The sequence below is a fragment of the Centrocercus urophasianus genome, unplaced genomic scaffold (assembly GCF_019232065.1).
Source record: "Centrocercus urophasianus isolate 14NV4802_14NV808 unplaced genomic scaffold, USGS_Curo_1.0 seq_40, whole genome shotgun sequence".
Classification (NCBI taxonomy): domain Eukaryota; kingdom Metazoa; phylum Chordata; class Aves; order Galliformes; family Phasianidae; genus Centrocercus; species Centrocercus urophasianus.
In genome coordinates, this window is record NW_024884978.1 from 5152333 (window position 1) to 5170063 (window position 17731).

At 46.7% G+C, this 17731-nt stretch overlaps 2 protein-coding genes across 2 annotated transcripts; both read left to right on the top strand.

Moving 5' to 3' along the window:
- The first annotated feature begins 2113 nt into the window (after positions 1 to 2113).
- On the top strand, positions 2114 to 10372 carry SLC16A5 (solute carrier family 16 member 5). Its single transcript, XM_042833008.1, has 4 exons — positions 2114 to 2558; positions 5448 to 5591; positions 6551 to 7414; positions 9347 to 10372. Exons 1-4 carry the CDS (start codon positions 2339 to 2341, stop codon positions 9580 to 9582), a joined length of 1464 nt encoding a protein of 487 aa, XP_042688942.1. The 5' UTR covers positions 2114 to 2338; the 3' UTR covers positions 9583 to 10372.
- A 4946-nt stretch (positions 10373 to 15318) lies between these two features.
- ARMC7 (armadillo repeat containing 7) lies at positions 15319 to 17091 on the top strand. The gene is made up of 3 exons (XM_042833142.1): positions 15319 to 15499; positions 15603 to 15746; positions 16464 to 17091. The coding sequence occupies exons 1-3, from the start codon at positions 15433 to 15435 to the stop codon at positions 16799 to 16801; spliced, it is 549 nt and encodes a 182-aa protein (XP_042689076.1). The 5' UTR covers positions 15319 to 15432; the 3' UTR covers positions 16802 to 17091.
- The last annotated feature ends 640 nt before the right edge of the window (positions 17092 to 17731 follow it).

Below are 17731 nucleotides of genomic sequence, written 5' to 3' on the forward strand. Positions count from 1 at the left end.
ATCTTCTGGGCTCAGAGCCTCCCCCTGTACACACTCCTGGGTTCTCTTCCTGCTGCTGTGACCCTATGAGAAGTTTGGGACAAGAATTGGTCTGCTCTTCCCTCCACAGGGATGCCCACAGCTGCCAGCTCTCACTGAGGCTGACATATAGATACTGTCGTCATCTGCAGGCTGAATGTAAAGCTCTTCTGAGGAGGGGAGCTGTGCAAATGCCCCATGTGAATGCACACAGAGCCACCAGCAGCCCTGCTGTGTGCTCTCATCGCAGCAGCTGCAGTCCCCCATCACAGCTGAGGGAAACAGAAGCACGGGAATGGGAAACGAGCACTGTTCGAGCACTCCTGATGTGCTGCCATAAGGAAAAGCTCCAGGCCTGCTGCGCTGCCCAAAGGAAATCCAGCAAAGATTGAACTCAGCATCTTGATGGTCACTGCAGCAAAAACAACATTCAGAGCCGAAAGAGAGAAACTGAAGAGGATAGGTGAAGCAGAGACGGAACTGCTGACCAGTTCGGCTCTGACCAACACACAGTTTGCAGCAAGCATTCATGCATGCCTTGCTGCGAGCCCCAATCCAAATCCCAGTGCAATCAGTATGAGACAAGCATTCGAGCTTGTGAGAATCTGCCTCAGCTTTGTGCTGGTCCTGGTCTCGACACAACTGAGGAACAGGCTGAGGACAACATGGCCGCAGCAGAGCATGCAGCAGCCTGCCACATTCACACTCGGGAAGGATTAAAAGCCATTTTTGCGAAGCCATTCGGCAGGCATGGCCAGCTGAGCGCTGAACAAACCCACTCCCTTCACTCTGCACAGGCAGAAGGCGGTGAGGCACCACCTGGCAGCCGACTGCAAGTCCCAGAGCTGCTCACAGCCTGAGGCCTGGCTGATGCTGAAGGTTCGGAGGCCACAGGGATACACTGCCCGGCGGCCAGCAGCAGGCAAAAGCCATGGCAAGTGCGTGACCCCCAGCTCTACTCTCCCCCGTGAGCCTGAGCTGCAGAAATCTGCTGCTGGACACACTCAGATGTTGGACAGGGTGGCTGGGAACAGAGAGGAGCTGTGCTTCTGCCTTTTTTTGGGGGTTTGCTGTTGCCGGGGAGAGGTTTTAGGCTGTCATCCAGCAAATTCAAACCAGAGAGACAAGCACTTGAATTAGTTGCATTATCTGCACCCAGCTAAAGTGGACAAAGGATTAAAGTATGCTGAGCACCCCCACCATGATTTGCATGTGAGAGCCCCTTCCCACGGGCCCCCTCTGCTTGCAGCCCTTTTTTCCCTGGCTGCAAGCCAGCCGGCACAGCAGCCCTGTTTACAGAATGATGCTGAGGGTAACGTTGCAAAAGACTTCATCAGAGCTTTTGGGCACTGCTGAAGCAGAAGCACCCCGCACGCCACAATGAGCCACCCGCACTGCGCTTCAGCCCCTCACGTCGCCAGGCCTGGTCCAGCCCCAGGTATGGAACTGATTCTGAGCGTGTTGCCATGGCAAGCTTGAAATAATGAGCTAGAATGAGTTATTATTCATTCTTAAAGCTGCACACAACACTCAGTTGTAGCTATTGTTGTAGGGGAGGGGCATTAGTCTAGTGCTAAATAAATACTGTGCGGTGCAAACCTTACAGTGCTTTTCTTGAGCTTGTCCAGCTGCCAAAGATTTGTTTTGTGCCTTTATTCATGTGAAATACTCTTGTTTCATGCTGCTGATCTCACAGCAAGCAAACTTGGGATCTCTCATCTTCAGATCTAGACAGAGATATAGCGGAAGTATATCTGAGATCACTGGATCCTAATTAATCAGTGACTTCTAAAATGTTTTTTCAACACTAGTGATTTGAACTGTATGTGCAGTGCAACAGTATGCTGCCACATACAAGCCTTATATGTTTCTATTTTTCTTGGCATTTGCAGAGTTTTTTGGTCACTCCTCTCAGTGTGAGGACTTGGTGACCTTAGCAATTGCCAGCAAGGGGACTCTGTATGATGAAAGCAGGTGAAAGGGAAAATAAGGGTGGAACTGGGTAAGGCCAGTTCATACCTCAAAGGAGGTGTGGTCCTGTCCTGTACCTGGCTGCGCTCACTGTCTTGTGCAATATAAAAGGGGAAGGCAGTCATTTCTCGAGCAATCTTCCAGGATCCTGTAGAGAGAAAGGAGTCCTGGAAGAAATGCAATGCAAGAAGTCCAGAGTGTGCACTGCCAAGGGCTTGGGACACGCTGGTGCCTCTGAGCCCAGGGAATACCCACAGCCCTTGTCTTCGTAGGTCCGTTTCCTGGACTGAGGGCTGCATGGTAGCTGCACTCCCTTCCCCAGCAGGCTGCCTGTGAGTAGAAAGAAGCCATGGCCCAAGGAGGAGCAGCAGCACGAGGAACTGCCAAAGTCCAGGACCGGGGATGGGCATGGATGGTCCTGGTGGCCTCAGTGGTGCTGCAGGGGCTGACGCTGGGCTTCCCCTCCTGCATCGGCGTCTTCTTCACTGACCTCCAGCATGAGTTCCAGGCCACCAACAGCGAGACATCGTGGTTCCCCTCCATCATGGTTGCTGTGCTGCACGCAGGTGGTAAGTAGAGGCTGTAGGGATGCCCTCCGCTGCCTCCTGTGGCTCCAGCGTGGACACAGGGCCTTAGGAGGGTACTCAGCATTTCTTTGAGGAGGAAGGGAGAGGGAGGTCTGGGGCCGGTTGCTCGGCAGTGAAGGGCACCTCCCAGCGATTTCCATGCCCACAGAGCCCAGCACCAAGTGTCCGCAGATACCAAGTTCCCATCCACCACTCTAACGGATAACTAAAACGAGGAAGGTGAATCTCTTTCTCAGCCCAGCTTCTCCAGAACAATGAGAACTTAATTATTTTTCACAGTTATTTTTAAATAAGCTGGCAAGTAGGGCTGGATCTTGGGTACTTTCTTCATGCCCTTCCACATGCCAGCTCTGCTCCCCCAGGCTACCAGCTGAGGCTCAGGGCTGAAAGTAGCTCCTTGGGCAGTGGCACAGCGTGCAGCAGCAGGTATCGCACAACTGGTTTAATGCAGAACTTGGGCCAGGTAGCACCCTGCAGCTGAAGGGGGTGGATGGAGGGTGCTGCTTTGCGGACAAGGAGTGAATCACCCAGGAGCACTAAGCACTGTTTCTTCCCTACAGAAAATGTGGGAGTTGCACGGGAGGGGGCATACAGAGCTCCTATTCCTGCATAGGAGAGTAAAACATACCCAGCAGCTCGAGAGCTTCTCAGTAAATGGTTCATGTTGCTGCTGGCCCCTCCTCATACACCCACCATGCTTGTGTGATATACAGTCCATCTGAACTCCATCCAGCAAAGTGTATAACGACTCCCATATACCTGAGCTGCTCCCTTCGTTCACACCTGCCCTCTTCCAGTATTGCTGAAAGGTGACGCAGCAGTATGAGGGGAAAAAAAAAGCAGAGCCCTGAGTCACACTGACGTGATGGCTGCAGCAGGTTAAGTTTCACTGTGCAATACTTGGCTGAGAGCTGGATATGGGGGAAAAAGAGTTTGCACCTTAGTGGAAGCAGGTAGTCCCAGAGTTGCAAGGCACAGAGGGAAGACCTCAGGCAAAGCAGCTACAGAAGGAATCGACACTGAAGTTCAACAGAAACAGAGCGGTGCCATGGCTGTTTGACTTGAGAAGCTGCTGGGCATGACCTGTGGTCTGGTTGCTGTAGGAACCAGGAAAAGAACAGGAGCCAGTGGCTCTGGGAATGGTCTGAAAAGCAGCTCGGTCCCAGCACGCCTAGGAAAGATAAGTCTGGCGGCCTCTGTGAGGACATATCAATTCTGTCTTCAATAATGAAGTAATTGTTTTGTGGGAGGCTGGGACCACAGTGAAAGTTAATGTAAAGACAGCCAATATAGATCCAAAAGGGATTAATTACACAAGGAAAGAATAGCCTCATGGTGATCACATGCACTAACAGAATTTGTAAGGCCACTGCAACTCTCCAGACTCACGCAAGTTCAAGTGCAGCAGTTTTGCTGGAACAGAATGCAGTCACTAGTTTGCTGAGCCCGATGAATACTTCTTCAAAGGCCAGTTGAAGTCCAAGGTGAAAATCTCCCAAGCAGATCAAAATGCACACAATTACAGTCCTAATGTTAAGAACGTTCAGCTGCTTGCTTGATTATGCAGATTTTATTTCAAACCAAAACTTTTCCACAGGTTATTTTCCCCGTGCTGATTCCTAACTCTGAAGCTTGCAGACTTTTTGAATTTACTTACATAATTTTAAGTGTTAAGAAGAGGAAAAAAATTAGTAAGCCTTGAAAATAATGCAGACCCTGGCAGAAACACAAAATGAAGCTGCCATTAAAGCCTCCTCCATCAGAACATGCAGAGAGAAATGTTTTCCATTGGCAGCCTGCAGGTCTGAACTAACATCATCGTCTCCCAAAATCTATGGCATTAGCAACCTTGTAATTTACCCCACTCTCACAGAACTCACCAACAAACAGCCTGTGAAAATTAATGAATCAACTAACTTTACTCACATACCTCCATGTCTATTTGTCAATTGGTTTTGCTGATGAAATAGCATAACTCCTACTTAGAAAAGCCTGCAAGCAACACGAGCCCAATGCCCACATTTCTGCTCCACCAGGAAGACCCAGGTCTTGTGGTGTTGGAGAAAGATCAGGGATGTGCACAGCCTGCAAAGAGGCTTGGGTCCTCATGGCTACCCACGCTGGCCAGGTATGCTAAAACAGACATCTGGAAAGAGCTGAACTGACAACAGCGTTGTACTGTTTTCATGGAGACAGCTTTCAGGTCAGCTCCATAAGCTGGAGCATGGATGCCACAGCCTGAAGCTTAGACTGATTCCAATGCAAACATGCATACACCTCCATAGACATTTTCAAATTATCCCCCTCAAGGACAATCCCTGTTTTTCTCCTGTTCTTGATCTGTTCCAGAGTCAACCTGCCCTCCTGCAGAGAATTTCACCTATGTAGAAGACACCAAGGACAATTTAGAATCTTCTGTGGCTGAATATTTGAAAAACACAGTGAAAGAGTAGTAGAAATATGCAAGCAGAAATAACACTTTGTTCAGTATCTCTTACTCAGGGACATGGAAATTCAAGTCCTATCCTTTTCCAAATTGTTTGTAGAACTGACACAACATGAGAACAGAATTACACTTCCATTTCCAGGATTATTAGCTACTATCAATCACAGGGAAGCTTAGGAATCCTATTTCATGGCCAAAACACAAGCAGATCACAGGTGCAGTCCCTTCTGCTGACAAGCTGACCAAGCTCTTCGGAGGATCAGGGAGTGCATTTTCTACTTCTGTTTCCTTCCTTAAATTTTGCTGCTGGGACAATCCACAGGCTCTCTAACCTAAATTGTTTGATAACTGCAGCATTCTAGCACCCACAGAACAATTCTGTTCTCCCTCACTGCTTGCTTTTTATTTTATTTCTCTTCTCTCAGGGCCTCTGTGCAGCATCCTTGTGAAGCACTTTGGCTGCAGGTTTGCTGTCATAGTGGGAGGGCTGCTCAGCAGCGTGGGCATGGTGTCCAGCTCCTTCTGCAAGTCCCTCAGCCAGCTTTACATAACAGCTGGCCTCATCACTGGTAAGTACAAGGAACAGCAGCGAAATCCAGCTGCTGTGCTGCGAAGTGGTAGAAGTCTGGACTGAGCACTCGTGCTTTTCACTTAGCTGTGAAATAGAATAAATCAAAGCCCCACAGCTCATTGGGAATTGCATGCTGGATAGGCTTGCCCTTCACACACCTTTAACACACATCTCACCCAGTCAGCTCATATCAAAGTACTTCTCCCTGGAAAAGGCTACAGGTCTCTAAGGGTGACAGAGAGAGCAAAAATGTCTGTTCTCCTTAGGAGCTTCACAACCTTTTGCCTTTGAAGAGGGGACTTTTTCCCACCTCGAAGTGCAATGTTGGGATAACATCCTTCACAAATATCCTGGGCACAGACTTCACCACTCCCAGTCTGGGGAGATGTGAGTTATCTTTCTCTGACCAAATACTATGTTGGTTTTGAACAGAAGTAACAGATGGGAACTTATCCTTTCCAAATATTTCTCCTAGGTAATTGTTTTTCAATCCATGCTATTTTTCTAACAAAGAGAAATTGATCTGTGAAGCCAGATCACTTTGGGACCAAACCTGTTGACTCTTGCAAGCTAAGGTCTGTGTGCAGCACAGAGATGAACAATAATTAACTCCCTGAAACCTGGTGAAAGCGTCAGGAATCAACTCTGCCTGCTGAATGCAGTATAAAGCCAAGTCCTGGTCATTTTTCCCAAGAACAACTCTGGAACAATCATGGGCATGGCAGTGTGGCTCGAACATCAGCTTAGAGCAGTGTATTCAGTACTCCTGAGAACACAGGGAATCTAAAGTATACACAACATCCTTCTTCACCCCCCATTTGGGATTACTGATCATTAATCACTGGGGGCTGTGATGAAGTCATCTGTGGGTACACCAGAGTTTTGGGCTCTTTTAATCTTGTAAGACACTACAGAGAGATCATGTGCTGCTATTTTCTCTTTCATTCTTATCTTTAGGTCTGGGGTCATGCTTCAGCTTCCAGGCAGGAGTGACTGCACTGGGCTCCTACTTTGTGCGGTGGCAAACGCTGGCCAATGCCATGGCGTCCACCGGTGTCTCTATTGGTTTGACATTGTGGCCGCTTCTTTCTCGATACCTGCTAGATGAGATGGGCTGGAGAGATACTTTTCTTATCTTTGGAGGAATCCTGTTGAACTGTTGTGTTTGTGGAGCTATTATGAGACCAGTGAAGTTTGCACTGGGATCACTACTGCAGTTTTCCAGTACAGGAGAGGAGCCAGGGAGAAGAGCAGAAGACGCTCAGCTGTCCAACAGAGCATCTTCTCACCTAAAGCTCCAGGAACAAACCAGAAAGATCACATGTTTCCAGATGCTGCAGAACTACCTGGCTCTTGATATCTTCTGTCAAAACAAAAGGTACCAGATTTACACGATTGGAGTGACATGGATGATGATGGGGCTTGCGTTACCCCATATCTACCTCGTACCTTATGCCATCCAGAATGGGTTGGAGGAACACAGGGCAGCCCTCCTCATCTCCATTATTGGATTCATCAACATCTTCATGCGCCCTCTGACAGGGCTGCTCTCAGGACAAACAATCTTCACAGGGAGACGCATCTACCTGTACAGCCTGGCCGTGCTCCTGAGTGGGCTGGGAAATTTCATTTGTGTCATCTCAGCTGAATTCAGCATGCTCATCTTCTACTGCGTCATCTTCAGTATAGCCATGAGTGGCAGTGGAGCCCTCACATTCCAGGTGCTGATGGACGTGGTGGAGATGGACAGGTTCTCGAGCGCTCTAGGGCTCTTCACCATCCTGGAGAGTATCACTGTTCTCATTGGACCCCCTCTGACAGGTGAGAAAACCTATTAAAGCAGATTGGAGAAAAACAAGGTTTTTAGACACCGATGATAAGTATTTGGGAGCATATTGAAGAGGAATGAATGAGTTTCCAGATCCATGCAGGCAGCTGATTATGCAGAGGGAGCAATACAAAAGGAAGACTCAGAAAGGAATGCCCTTCTCACAGCCAAACAAGGATAATTTCTGTAGCTGCCTAAGAAGCAACAGCTGACAGTGAAAAAGCTGCACATTTGGCAGGCAGCTTCGATAGGCATGCAGTGATGAGAACTTGTTTCCTTCGAAGGGCAGAGCACAGAGAGGAATTACAGTAGTAGGATCGTGCTGTCATAAAATTCTCACTGCTTTCCTAGCACTGATCTATGAAGTCTCAAGAAATTGCAAACATCCATACATCTATTGTCATCAGAGGTATTACCAGCTCTACGTAACTGAAGAGGCTTATAGTAAAAGCCTCTTCTACTTATTGTTATTCCTGGTTCTGGAGTGCATTCATTTTTCTCTAGAGGCAAGAAAGGAAACTAGTTATGCCCTCAAATCTAATAAATTACTCACAGATTTCACAGTTCACTCCAAAAGCCACTGAATAACCTGGCTAAGTACCTGCTCCTGCAGTATAGCAACAAATTCAAAAGACTGACAGACAAAATACAAACCTGAGTGTGAATCCTCTACTGGTTTTAGCTCTCTTCTCCAGGCACTGAATTGTATCTCATCCAGTGGGAAAGCAACTATCTGTTCTATGAATGGGACTACATGCACTGTATGTCATGTCATTCCCAGGCAAAACGTGTTAGTTGCTTTTCTCAAAGTGCAGAAAAGGTCTGGGACGTCTCTGTTAGGAGTGGCAGATGGGCAAAACTGACAGCTGGGGCTCTTCAGCCTGGAGAAGATAAGGCTCTGAGGAGACCTTATAGCAGCCTTCCAACACGGAAGGGCCTACAGGAAAGCTGGGGAGGGACTTTTTATAAGTGCATATAGTGACAGGATGAGGGAAAATGGTTTTAAACTGGAGTAGGGTAGATTTAGACTATATATCAGGAAGAAATTCTTTACTGTGAGGGTGGTGAGACACGGGAACAGGTTGCCCAGTGAAGCTGTGGATGCCCCCTCCCTGGAAGCATTCAAGGCCAGGCTGGATGGGGCTGTGAGCAACCTGGTAGAGGGAGGTGTCGCTGCCTGCAGCAGGGAGTTGGAACTAGGTGATCTTGAAGGTCCCTTCCAACCCAAACCATTCTATGAAAACAAAGTACAGCAAGATTAGCTCACTTTCTTGTTGGAGATAGAAAATACATTGAAGAATTACACTGATATTTCCATATATAAATAAGCAACCTGTTGAGGAGGCATCATACATTTTACCCGAATACCTTTTGCCTTTCCTTCTCCAGTGTTAGTGTTAAAATACCCACTTGACATATCATTCTTCTAAATGTTTTGCGTTGAGGCTCTCAAAGTTAGTTATAATGCCCACTGTGCTGTGAATTTTCCTCACACTGTTACAAGTTTTCAATATAGAGACCCAAACATGTCAGTCTTGGAAAGATTTCCTTATTTATTTGTTCTGATCTCTGACCTGGGTTGTACTAAGGTCACTCATTCCAAAACCCAGAAAGTGGCAATGACACAGAGGTCCTCTGATGAGTAAAAAAATCAATCAGTGCATGGGGAAAAAGTTACAATTTCCTTTCTTTCCTGATTTCTCTGTGTACTGGAAAATACTTTTCACAGAAACAGAAACATCGCCTGAGAAATGACTACAAACAAGCTCTAGAATCTGGAGAACAGATCTTAACTCATTTATGAATGCTTATCTTTTGTACAGGGCATTTTCCTGGATTGGTCAGATTTATCATTTCTATAAATGTCATTACAGTTGCCTTTACCACGTATCCTCTTTTTAACTAAGTTGTGGTTTCCATTTCAGGTCTCCTGGTGGATGCAACCCATGATTTCCGCTATGTCTTCTACACCTCAAGTTTCTTCCTGATATCAGCTTCATTATTCATGGTGCTCAGCTTCTATGCTCTGGAAAAAAAAAACGGATTGAAAGATACCTCAAAAGTACCTCCAGAGAAGTCTGCCATATACAGTGAAACGCCAAATGAATCACAGTCTGAAAGTCAACCCACTCTAGCAGTTGTGCACGTCACAAGCATATGAGAATAAATAACAATTATGCTGCTGTACAAAGCCTCACGAGACCCAGCCCTGATGGCAGATGAGAAAACAAGTGTCTGCATCCCACAGCCGTCACCCTTCCTCTCTGCACATCCGTTCGGTGGGGCTGTGTCAGACTCCACGTGAGCAATGCAGACCTGAGCCCAACAGGCAGTGCCAGCCAAAGGACAGACAGAACTGTGCTGTCCTAAAGCAGGCCACGGGACAACAACATCCATGGCAACCAGCTCTGAGAAATAAAAGTAATGTTGATTCAATTGATTTAAGTTGGTACCTTTCTGAAGTCACTGGAATTTCATATGCACACTTCTCTCGCAAGCACTGGTAAATAATTACTGATGGCTATGCACAATGGTAGTTCTTGCATAAGTATTACTCACCTACTCTGAACATGCAGTTTTGGTGCAGACTTATATGAACTTTCCTGGTAGCCTCCCAAGGTTGAGGAAGGGGAAAGAAGACAAACAGTTCTGACTGGAAGCGTGTTATTATTTTCCACATCTCTAAACAAAATGCGGGGGCTGCCAAATGAGTCACACAACTCAGGCAGGAACCTACAAAGATCAAATATTTTTTCCTATGAGGTATATATGAGTTCTTCACGCCAAGTACATTTTCAAAGCTTCAAAAGTTCCACACCAGAGCAACAAAAACAAAAGGACTGAAACCTTACAGTGTCTGCTTTGTATAATTAGTAGTATCTCAAGTGCTTCCTGATGTGTCATAAAAAGAGATTAATGGCTTCTACAAATAAATCTCTTTCCAGCATTAACTGGGATCAATTCTATTTTTTTTTTTTGGGGGGGGGGGGGGGTGCGAAACAACACAGGAGAGCAACATATAATGAAGGTAAACAGCCGTATATAGGGCAAATTCAACACCACTGGAGTTCTCCCTTGTGGAAATGAATTCAGTTCTTTAGTCTCAGACTCACATCATCTCATTATTGACAATTTCGCTCAACCATAACTTAAAAAGAAATCTGAGGGGAAAAAATACAGTGGGAAACATTGGTGTTAACTCTCACATCCATGCAGTCTCTTGGCTATGAGAGGCTTTTCCCAACACACTCCTAGGAGTTACATTTGTCAGCAATAACACGAGAGTTGCATCAGCCTCTGAACTCCCTCTGTTGAGCTGCGAACTGTATTTCCTATCCCACGTGCTCTGAGCAGATATCTCACAAAGTACCGCAGCTGAAGATTGCTCAACATTCTAGAACATCCAAAAGATGGAACTGCAATATGTCAGTGAACTGGAAGAAGTAATAGCTTTCAACTCTGCAAGCGAAAGCAGTTTCTAAAGCAATTTTAGTACTTAATCTTGAGAACCACTGTATCAAATTCTTAGCAGTAAAACCACAGTTTCCACTTGCTGTTTTTCCAGGGAAAAGGTGGGGTTTCCTCCTTTCATCAAAACAAACCAATGCAGAGGGATTGAGTCTCATACCTCTTCTAGTCATTACAAATGAAACAGCTAAGCAGTTCAACATACTGACACTTTTCCTTTACGTAATTCTTAAATTTGAAATTCTGTTCACTCCTTTGCGTTCCCTTTCCATTTCCTTCCAGAAATGGGGCATTAGGTTGTCCCAGATCCTTCCGCTGCTACAAATGTTCCAGACAAAACAGGCAAGATATGGCCAGGTACTGCCCACCAGAATTTATCCCAGGAAACAAAGTTTAACTGAGGGAGTAACGGAATGTCCAGCACCAGCCGCAGCACTGCCTGCAATGCTTTAGCCCCAGCTTGCCCATAAGCAAACAAACAAGTATCTATTTGCAAGGCACAGGGGGAATAACAGGAACTCACCAACTGAGCTGACACACAGAGGTCAGCTCCTCCTACGCTACGGCAAAGAATTCTCAGTTTTAATTATCTCCTAGCTGTACACAGCAGTGTAATATAACTTAGGACATGGAGTTACGAGTGCTTTATAGAGCTGATACTTTGATACTCTCAGACTCAGTGCTAGAGTCACTGGAGTCTTATGCAGAAGCTGAGGTTTCTGGGAAGACAAACAGTATACAAATCCATCCTTTTCACTTTTTTCATCTTGTTTACTAAGAACTTCCCAACAGCCTTACACAACTTAAGATGCCTGAAAAGAGGGTTATCTCCCCTGGCTGCTTACACATACCTTTAGAATGCACAGGTTAGAAACAAATCTCAGATGGAGAACAGATAACACTTAAGCTGTGTTTCCACAGGTAAATAATGTGACTGAACTGCCATAATAGAGAAAACTAGCTCCCTCCCTTTCTGTTTGATGCCTCTCCTCCTCTCTCTACCTCTCTTCCCAGCCTGAACTCCCAGCTGCCTTGGGCAGCAGCTCTGCAATGTGTAACTGAAAGCACTGGGCACACTGAGCATGCTACAGGATAATAAATATTGCCCCTCAGTACATCAATACTCAGCCTTTAAGAACCTTGAGGCCCAGAAGAAAAATAAAATAATAAAAGTTCTTGCTATTGGTTTATGGTTGTCCCAGTACACAAAGCAAGCACAGCTTAATTACCACCACCCTTTGAAGGAGCTGTTTTTAACATCTACAGACAGTAAAATAACCCTGGACAAACACTAATGCTTCAGCCAGGTTACAAACCTCTCAGAGTCAGCAGAACAAGAAAAAATGGCAGGAGATAAATAACCCTCACCCAGTCCCTTCATACTCTTTCCTGCTCCCTCTGTCATTAACCGTATCATTAACTTCGAAGCGAAACGTATTTTGCAACAAGCGCCTTTCCTTACTGCTATGAAACATTCACCAGGAAGTTCATTTGAAATATTGCAAGACCGTGAACCCTATAAGACTTAGATAGTCTGCCAGTGTAAATCTTGGAAAAGTTTGATTTGAAAAAAAAAAAAAGTTACTGTCATCTCACATACTCTAAAACACCTCAGAACTGCAAAATCACTTAAATGAAGAGCCTGGCATAGTTTGCAGACCTGGTTAGTAACTGCAAGAAAAGAAACATACCTACCAGAACCTGAAATTGACCAAATTCTAACTTTGTTGAGCTATCAGTTGGCACCACTGTCATTAGGCTACCCCTGAAGCTGTAAATACCACAGCTATGCTTAACTTGTCTGTGCAACATGGACAGAGCAGTGAGATGATTAAATACGGCCCATATCACCTGAGCAAACAGCCTGAGCAAGAGGGCTGCATGCTTCAGCCAACACTGCCTGCTGCCAAGTGATCCTTCTGTACGACCAGGACAAACTTCCTGCAGTAATGCAGCACACAACAGTCAGATGCATGCACAGGTCATGTAATCAGCATTAGCACAGCCTCCAGCTCTTACAAAAAATCTCTGCGGACCATAAACCTGGGGAATGTTACCAAACTCTTCTCTATGAGACAGCTTAAATTAAATGCAAAATGTTCCTCCCATCTCTTAACCAGCTTGGATTAAACTCAAAACAAGATAAAATCTAGAAGGAACAGACCAAGCAGCTCCCAGAAAGGTGAGTACCAGTGCTCCTCTCCTCCAGGCTGCCTCTTGCCACATGCTGAATACATGGCCTGCAGAGTACAGTTTTCAGGGATGCATCACCCAATCACCATGGGCATGGGCTGTTCCTAAACACTGCTCACAGTGAAATCACTGCAGGAGACAAAGTTCCTACTGGTTTTGTGCTTGCAAAACTTGACTACAAATACAGTACCTGTGAACTCATCATTGCATGTTTCCTCTTCAAATGCAATGTTTTTCACCCCTTATTAGTCAATCCCACCATCCTCAAACACCTGCTGGTTTGCTTGGTCTGCATTTGCTTTCTCTTCTCTACCTGTCTTACACTCACACCCTCGTACATATTAGTAATGACAGATGTGGCTTAAAGTACACTAATACTTAAATTTACAAAGGCCTACATTAAATCTGCTAATATGGCAACATTTTAAACTGAAGTAATTTGTAGAATCTTTGTTACTTCTTTTTATGCATATACACATACTTTTATATATATATACACACACTCACTGTAATTTTTTTAACAGTTGAAGTTGCTAGCACAGGCTTGGCCGAACTTTTATACCATGTAGAAATAAATACCTTGAGTTTAACCTGCCCTGTCTCCCCACAGTACTGCAACATTGAGAGCACTGCTGCATTCAGTGCAGCTTCTTTCCTCACCCTTCTGTTTAAGGTGGACATGAGCAAACAGCTCACTGCGTGGTAGGAGCTACTACCAGCCCAGTGTTCCTGTCCTTGAGGCCCTGCATTTGGTGGATGAGACCACGTCCAGCTTCCTTTGAATGAAAATCAGGGGCCCTTCAGTCAGTGCAGGACACTGTAACATCAGTGCACTGTTTCCAACCTCATCTATAGAAGAATCTGACAGGTACATACTTTGCTAAGGGTGAAGAGCTGGCTGGAAGCCTTTTCAAACCTCAATGATTCTACGGTTCCATGATTCTATTCAATTGCTTCAACAAAAGAAATGGCAATCTCTACTAAGCCCACCCACGTGTGATGTTTATGCACCTCTGCTTCTGTTGATTTGCGGAATCAAACTCTCTAATCCACGTAAGGTTATCAGAGCAGGTATGTCTTTATTTCAGCACTGTGCCACAAGCCGGCTGCAAGGGGGCTCGCTCCTCCTAGCTTGCACACCAGAGAGTGAGGTCTCGATACATTTATTAGCCAAACCATACATATTCAGCAGTATTACCCAAGACATACTCATTACTTTTCCGGGAATTCATTTACATACTGTCCTCCACCCAGGGCATGAGCAGTAGCTTCCATTGGATGAAGGCTCTGTGTCTTCCTCCCCACCTGGTGTTTGCTCTGGGATGAAGTCAGATGTCTTCCATGCCATGTCTTTCCAACCTCTGTCCCAGTTCTGAGCTCTTCTCCCGCCTTGCATGCCTCAGCAACTTCTTATCCTGCTTATCTTCCCTTTCCACTGCTTTCTTGGGGGCACCTTTCTACTGACTTGAGAAGGCTCCCTTTTGAGAATGTGCTTGGCCCAGCAAAAGGTTAAACTAAGAAATAAATTCATCTTGAGTTAGCAAGAGGTTAAACTAAGCGATGCTATTTGCAAATTCCTTTTGAGTTAGCAAAACTAAGAGATGTTATGGACCCCTTACATCTTGTATTCTTCAGCTTACTATCTCACTGCATTCCCTGCACACCAACACATCTGACGCTGCTCGCGGTGCTCAGAAGCAGCAGCTCCATGGGAGCTGCCCTTCAGAACAACGGCACTGCTTTGTCCTCAGATCAGCCCGTTGTGTAAACAGGCTGGAAACATCTGCTGCCTTTTGTTAATATCTTCCTTTTCTTGGCTTCACTGTTGCCTATCCACTCCATAAAAATCCCCCTTGCATTGCTCTTCCCCAGCCGGGAGTCCCAATCCCCACCAAAACCCGGCAGTACCGCCCTTCCCCGCTGTCCGCAGCACTTGTGCGCCTGCGCTTCTGAGTTCATGGGCACGAGGAGCTCCCAGATGCGCAACTGCCCGAGCCTGGGTGCAAACAACCAGGTGAGCATCTTTGCAGAACAAAGAGGAAACGTTAAAAATACGCGATTGCTGAAAACACTGGAACAGTGAGATGCGCGTTCACTCTGGCACTAACGAGCAACGCGCAGGGCGCCCGGGCAGCCGCCCTCCACCCCGCACGGGAACGGTCCCGGCCTCCCACGCCGCAGCCCGACCGACGGGAGGAGCCGCAACACCCACAAAATGGCGCCGGCGGCCGCTTGAGAGTAACGCCCACAAAATGGCGGCCGCGAGTTGGCGGACGGCGTCGGTGTCTTTCCCGCCGGCGGCGCGGGCTGATCGCGGCTGAACGCCAGGTTCTAGTTCTTAGAACTCAGGATGGAGCTGGGGAGGCTGGAGTATCTGCAGGCCCTCGTCACCGAGTTCCAGGTGACAGACAGCCCAGGTAACCCCGCGTGTAAAAGCGAAATTTCCATCCAGCAAAGATCTCTGTGTACTGGCGCCAGGTGCCGCCGCCCCTCGTTTCACGCCGCTCTTTTCCCTTGCAGAGGCCAAGCAGCAGGTGCTGGCCAACCTGGCCAACTTCGCCTACGACCCCAGGAACTACGAGTATCTGCGGCAGCTCCAGGTGCTGGACCTGTTCCTCGACATGCTGACGGAAGACAACGAGACCCTCGTGGAATTTGCTATGGGTAAGGACAGCATTCTTAGTGCATCCATATGCCGTTTTCTGTTTCTCTAAAACGTCTGTAGTAAACTGGGGAAAAATAAAAAATAAAAAAAAGGTGCCTTACAGCCCCTTTGGTGCTGTGACGCGGGTGATTGGTTCTGCAGCACGCGTCGTGTGCAGCCGTGCAGTGCCCTCTAAGGACGTGCAGGAGCCCTGTTGGCAAATCTCGGGGAAGAATCAAGAGAAGATTTCTTGAAGAGCTTTGAAGTTTTCCAGTTCTCACAAAACCTGGAAGCTTGTGTTTGTGCTAGAAAACAGGAATTGCCAAATATCAATCGGCGCTTTAGAAAAAGGGGATATTTATGCAGTTGCATTTAAGGAAATAATTGCCGTTACTGCACTGAGTTGGAAAAAAAAAAAAAAAAAGGTTACATAGGGCAATTAAAAATCTATCGTATAGTTCTTGGTATCTTGAGGACTGATTTTCCTCTTACCACTCAAGAAAAATATTTTTGTGTGTTGTCTTATGAAAAGAAGGAAGGATCACGCAGCTATCTGAGGACAACTCAGGGCAAGCATCTCACAGGTTAGGACCAAAGTGCATACAAAGATATGAAAAGCACTCAGACTGTTACCATTTATTCCCAAATAAGGTGCCTTCGAGAGTGTGGAGTGTGTCTGGATGAGGGTGCAGAAAGAATTTGTTTTGCATGTATAGATGCTTTTTTCGCTATTTCAGGTGGTCTTTGCAACCTGTGCCTGGATAAAACTAACAAAGACTATATCCTGGAGGCCAGTGGAGTAGAGCCCATAATAAATTGCCTCTCCAGCTCCAATGAAGAGACAGTCATGTCAGCAGTCACAACCCTGATGTATCTGACAACACCGCAGTCATGCCAGCAGACCACACCTCTCCCAGTGGTGGAGTGCATGCTTCGCTTCTCTCTCTCAGCCAGCAGAAGGCTGAGCAATCTGGCAACGGTCTTCCTGGAGGATTACTGCACACCTCTGCAGGTGGAAGAGGCCAAGAACTTAAGCAAACACACAGCAGTAGGGATTCCTCTCCCTAAGGACTGAAGCTGTCAGAGCAGCTTGAACCTGTTGAGACGGGCACCTCCCTGTTTTCTCAGGTCTCCCGCTAAGGCTCAGTAGGTCAGGAGTGTGATGAGAACAATAAAAGAAGGAAATCAGACTAGCATTGAATTTTAGTTACTATTGAAGAGGACAGTAGAGCACTGTAGCAAGCCAAGAACGCAGCTGAAACTGGAAGCAAATATTTTTAAATAAAAAAGGCCATGGCTGTTGGACAGCAGGTTGCTGAGTGCAGCTCAGCACCAGCTTGCAAGTCTAACCCTTTCTAACAGTTACTTTTTCTGCTTGGGTCATTGTTCAGCTTCTATCACTTCCACAGCTTTTTGCTGATTTTGCCACAACCTGGTAGCCTTCTATGATGTTGTCTCTGGCTGGGTAGATGGGGGGAGAGCAGTGGATGTAGTCTGCCTTGATTCCAGCAAGGCATTTGATACTGTCCCCCACGACATCCTTGTAACAAAGCTGAGGAAGTGTGGGATAGATGAGTGGACAGTGAGGTGGGTTGAGAACTGGCTGACTGGCAGAGCGCAGAGGGCCGTCGTTGGCGGTGCAGAGTCCGGTTGGAGGCCTGTAACCAGCGGTGTTCCTCAGGGGTCGGTGCTGGGTCCGGTCTTGTTCAACATCTTCATCAATGACCTTGACGAGGGGGTGGTGGCCATCCTCAGCAAGTTTGCTGATGATACGAAGTTGGGAGGATTGGCTGACAGCCTGAAGGCCGTGCTGCCATTCAGCAAGACCTGGACAGGCTGGAGAGCTGGGCAGAAAAAAACACCGGATGAGGTTCAACAGAAGCAAGTGTAGAGTCTTGCATCTGGGGAGGAATAATTGCATGCACCAATACAGGTTGGGGGATGAGCTGCTGGAGGGGAGCTCTGCGGAGAGGGACCTGGTGTCCTGGTGGACGACAGGTCGGCC

Bases quoted from the DNA above. Each gene is read 5' to 3' on its own strand.
- ARMC7 (XM_042833142.1), top strand. From the start codon at position 15,433: ATGGAGCTGGGGAGGCTGGAGTATCTGCAGGCCCTCGTCACCGAGTTC. The intron at 15,500-15,602 runs GTAACCCCGCGT...TTTCCCTTGCAG, and splicing joins CCAGGTGACAGACAGCCCAG to AGGCCAAGCAGCAGGTGCTG. The intron at 15,747-16,463 runs GTAAGGACAGCA...TCGCTATTTCAG, and splicing joins CCTCGTGGAATTTGCTATGG to GTGGTCTTTGCAACCTGTGC.
- SLC16A5 (XM_042833008.1), top strand. From the start codon at position 2,339: ATGGCCCAAGGAGGAGCAGCAGCACGAGGAACTGCCAAAGTCCAGGAC. The intron at 2,559-5,447 runs GTAAGTAGAGGC...CTCTTCTCTCAG, and splicing joins TGCTGTGCTGCACGCAGGTG to GGCCTCTGTGCAGCATCCTT. The intron at 7,415-9,346 runs GTGAGAAAACCT...TTTCCATTTCAG, and splicing joins CATTGGACCCCCTCTGACAG to GTCTCCTGGTGGATGCAACC.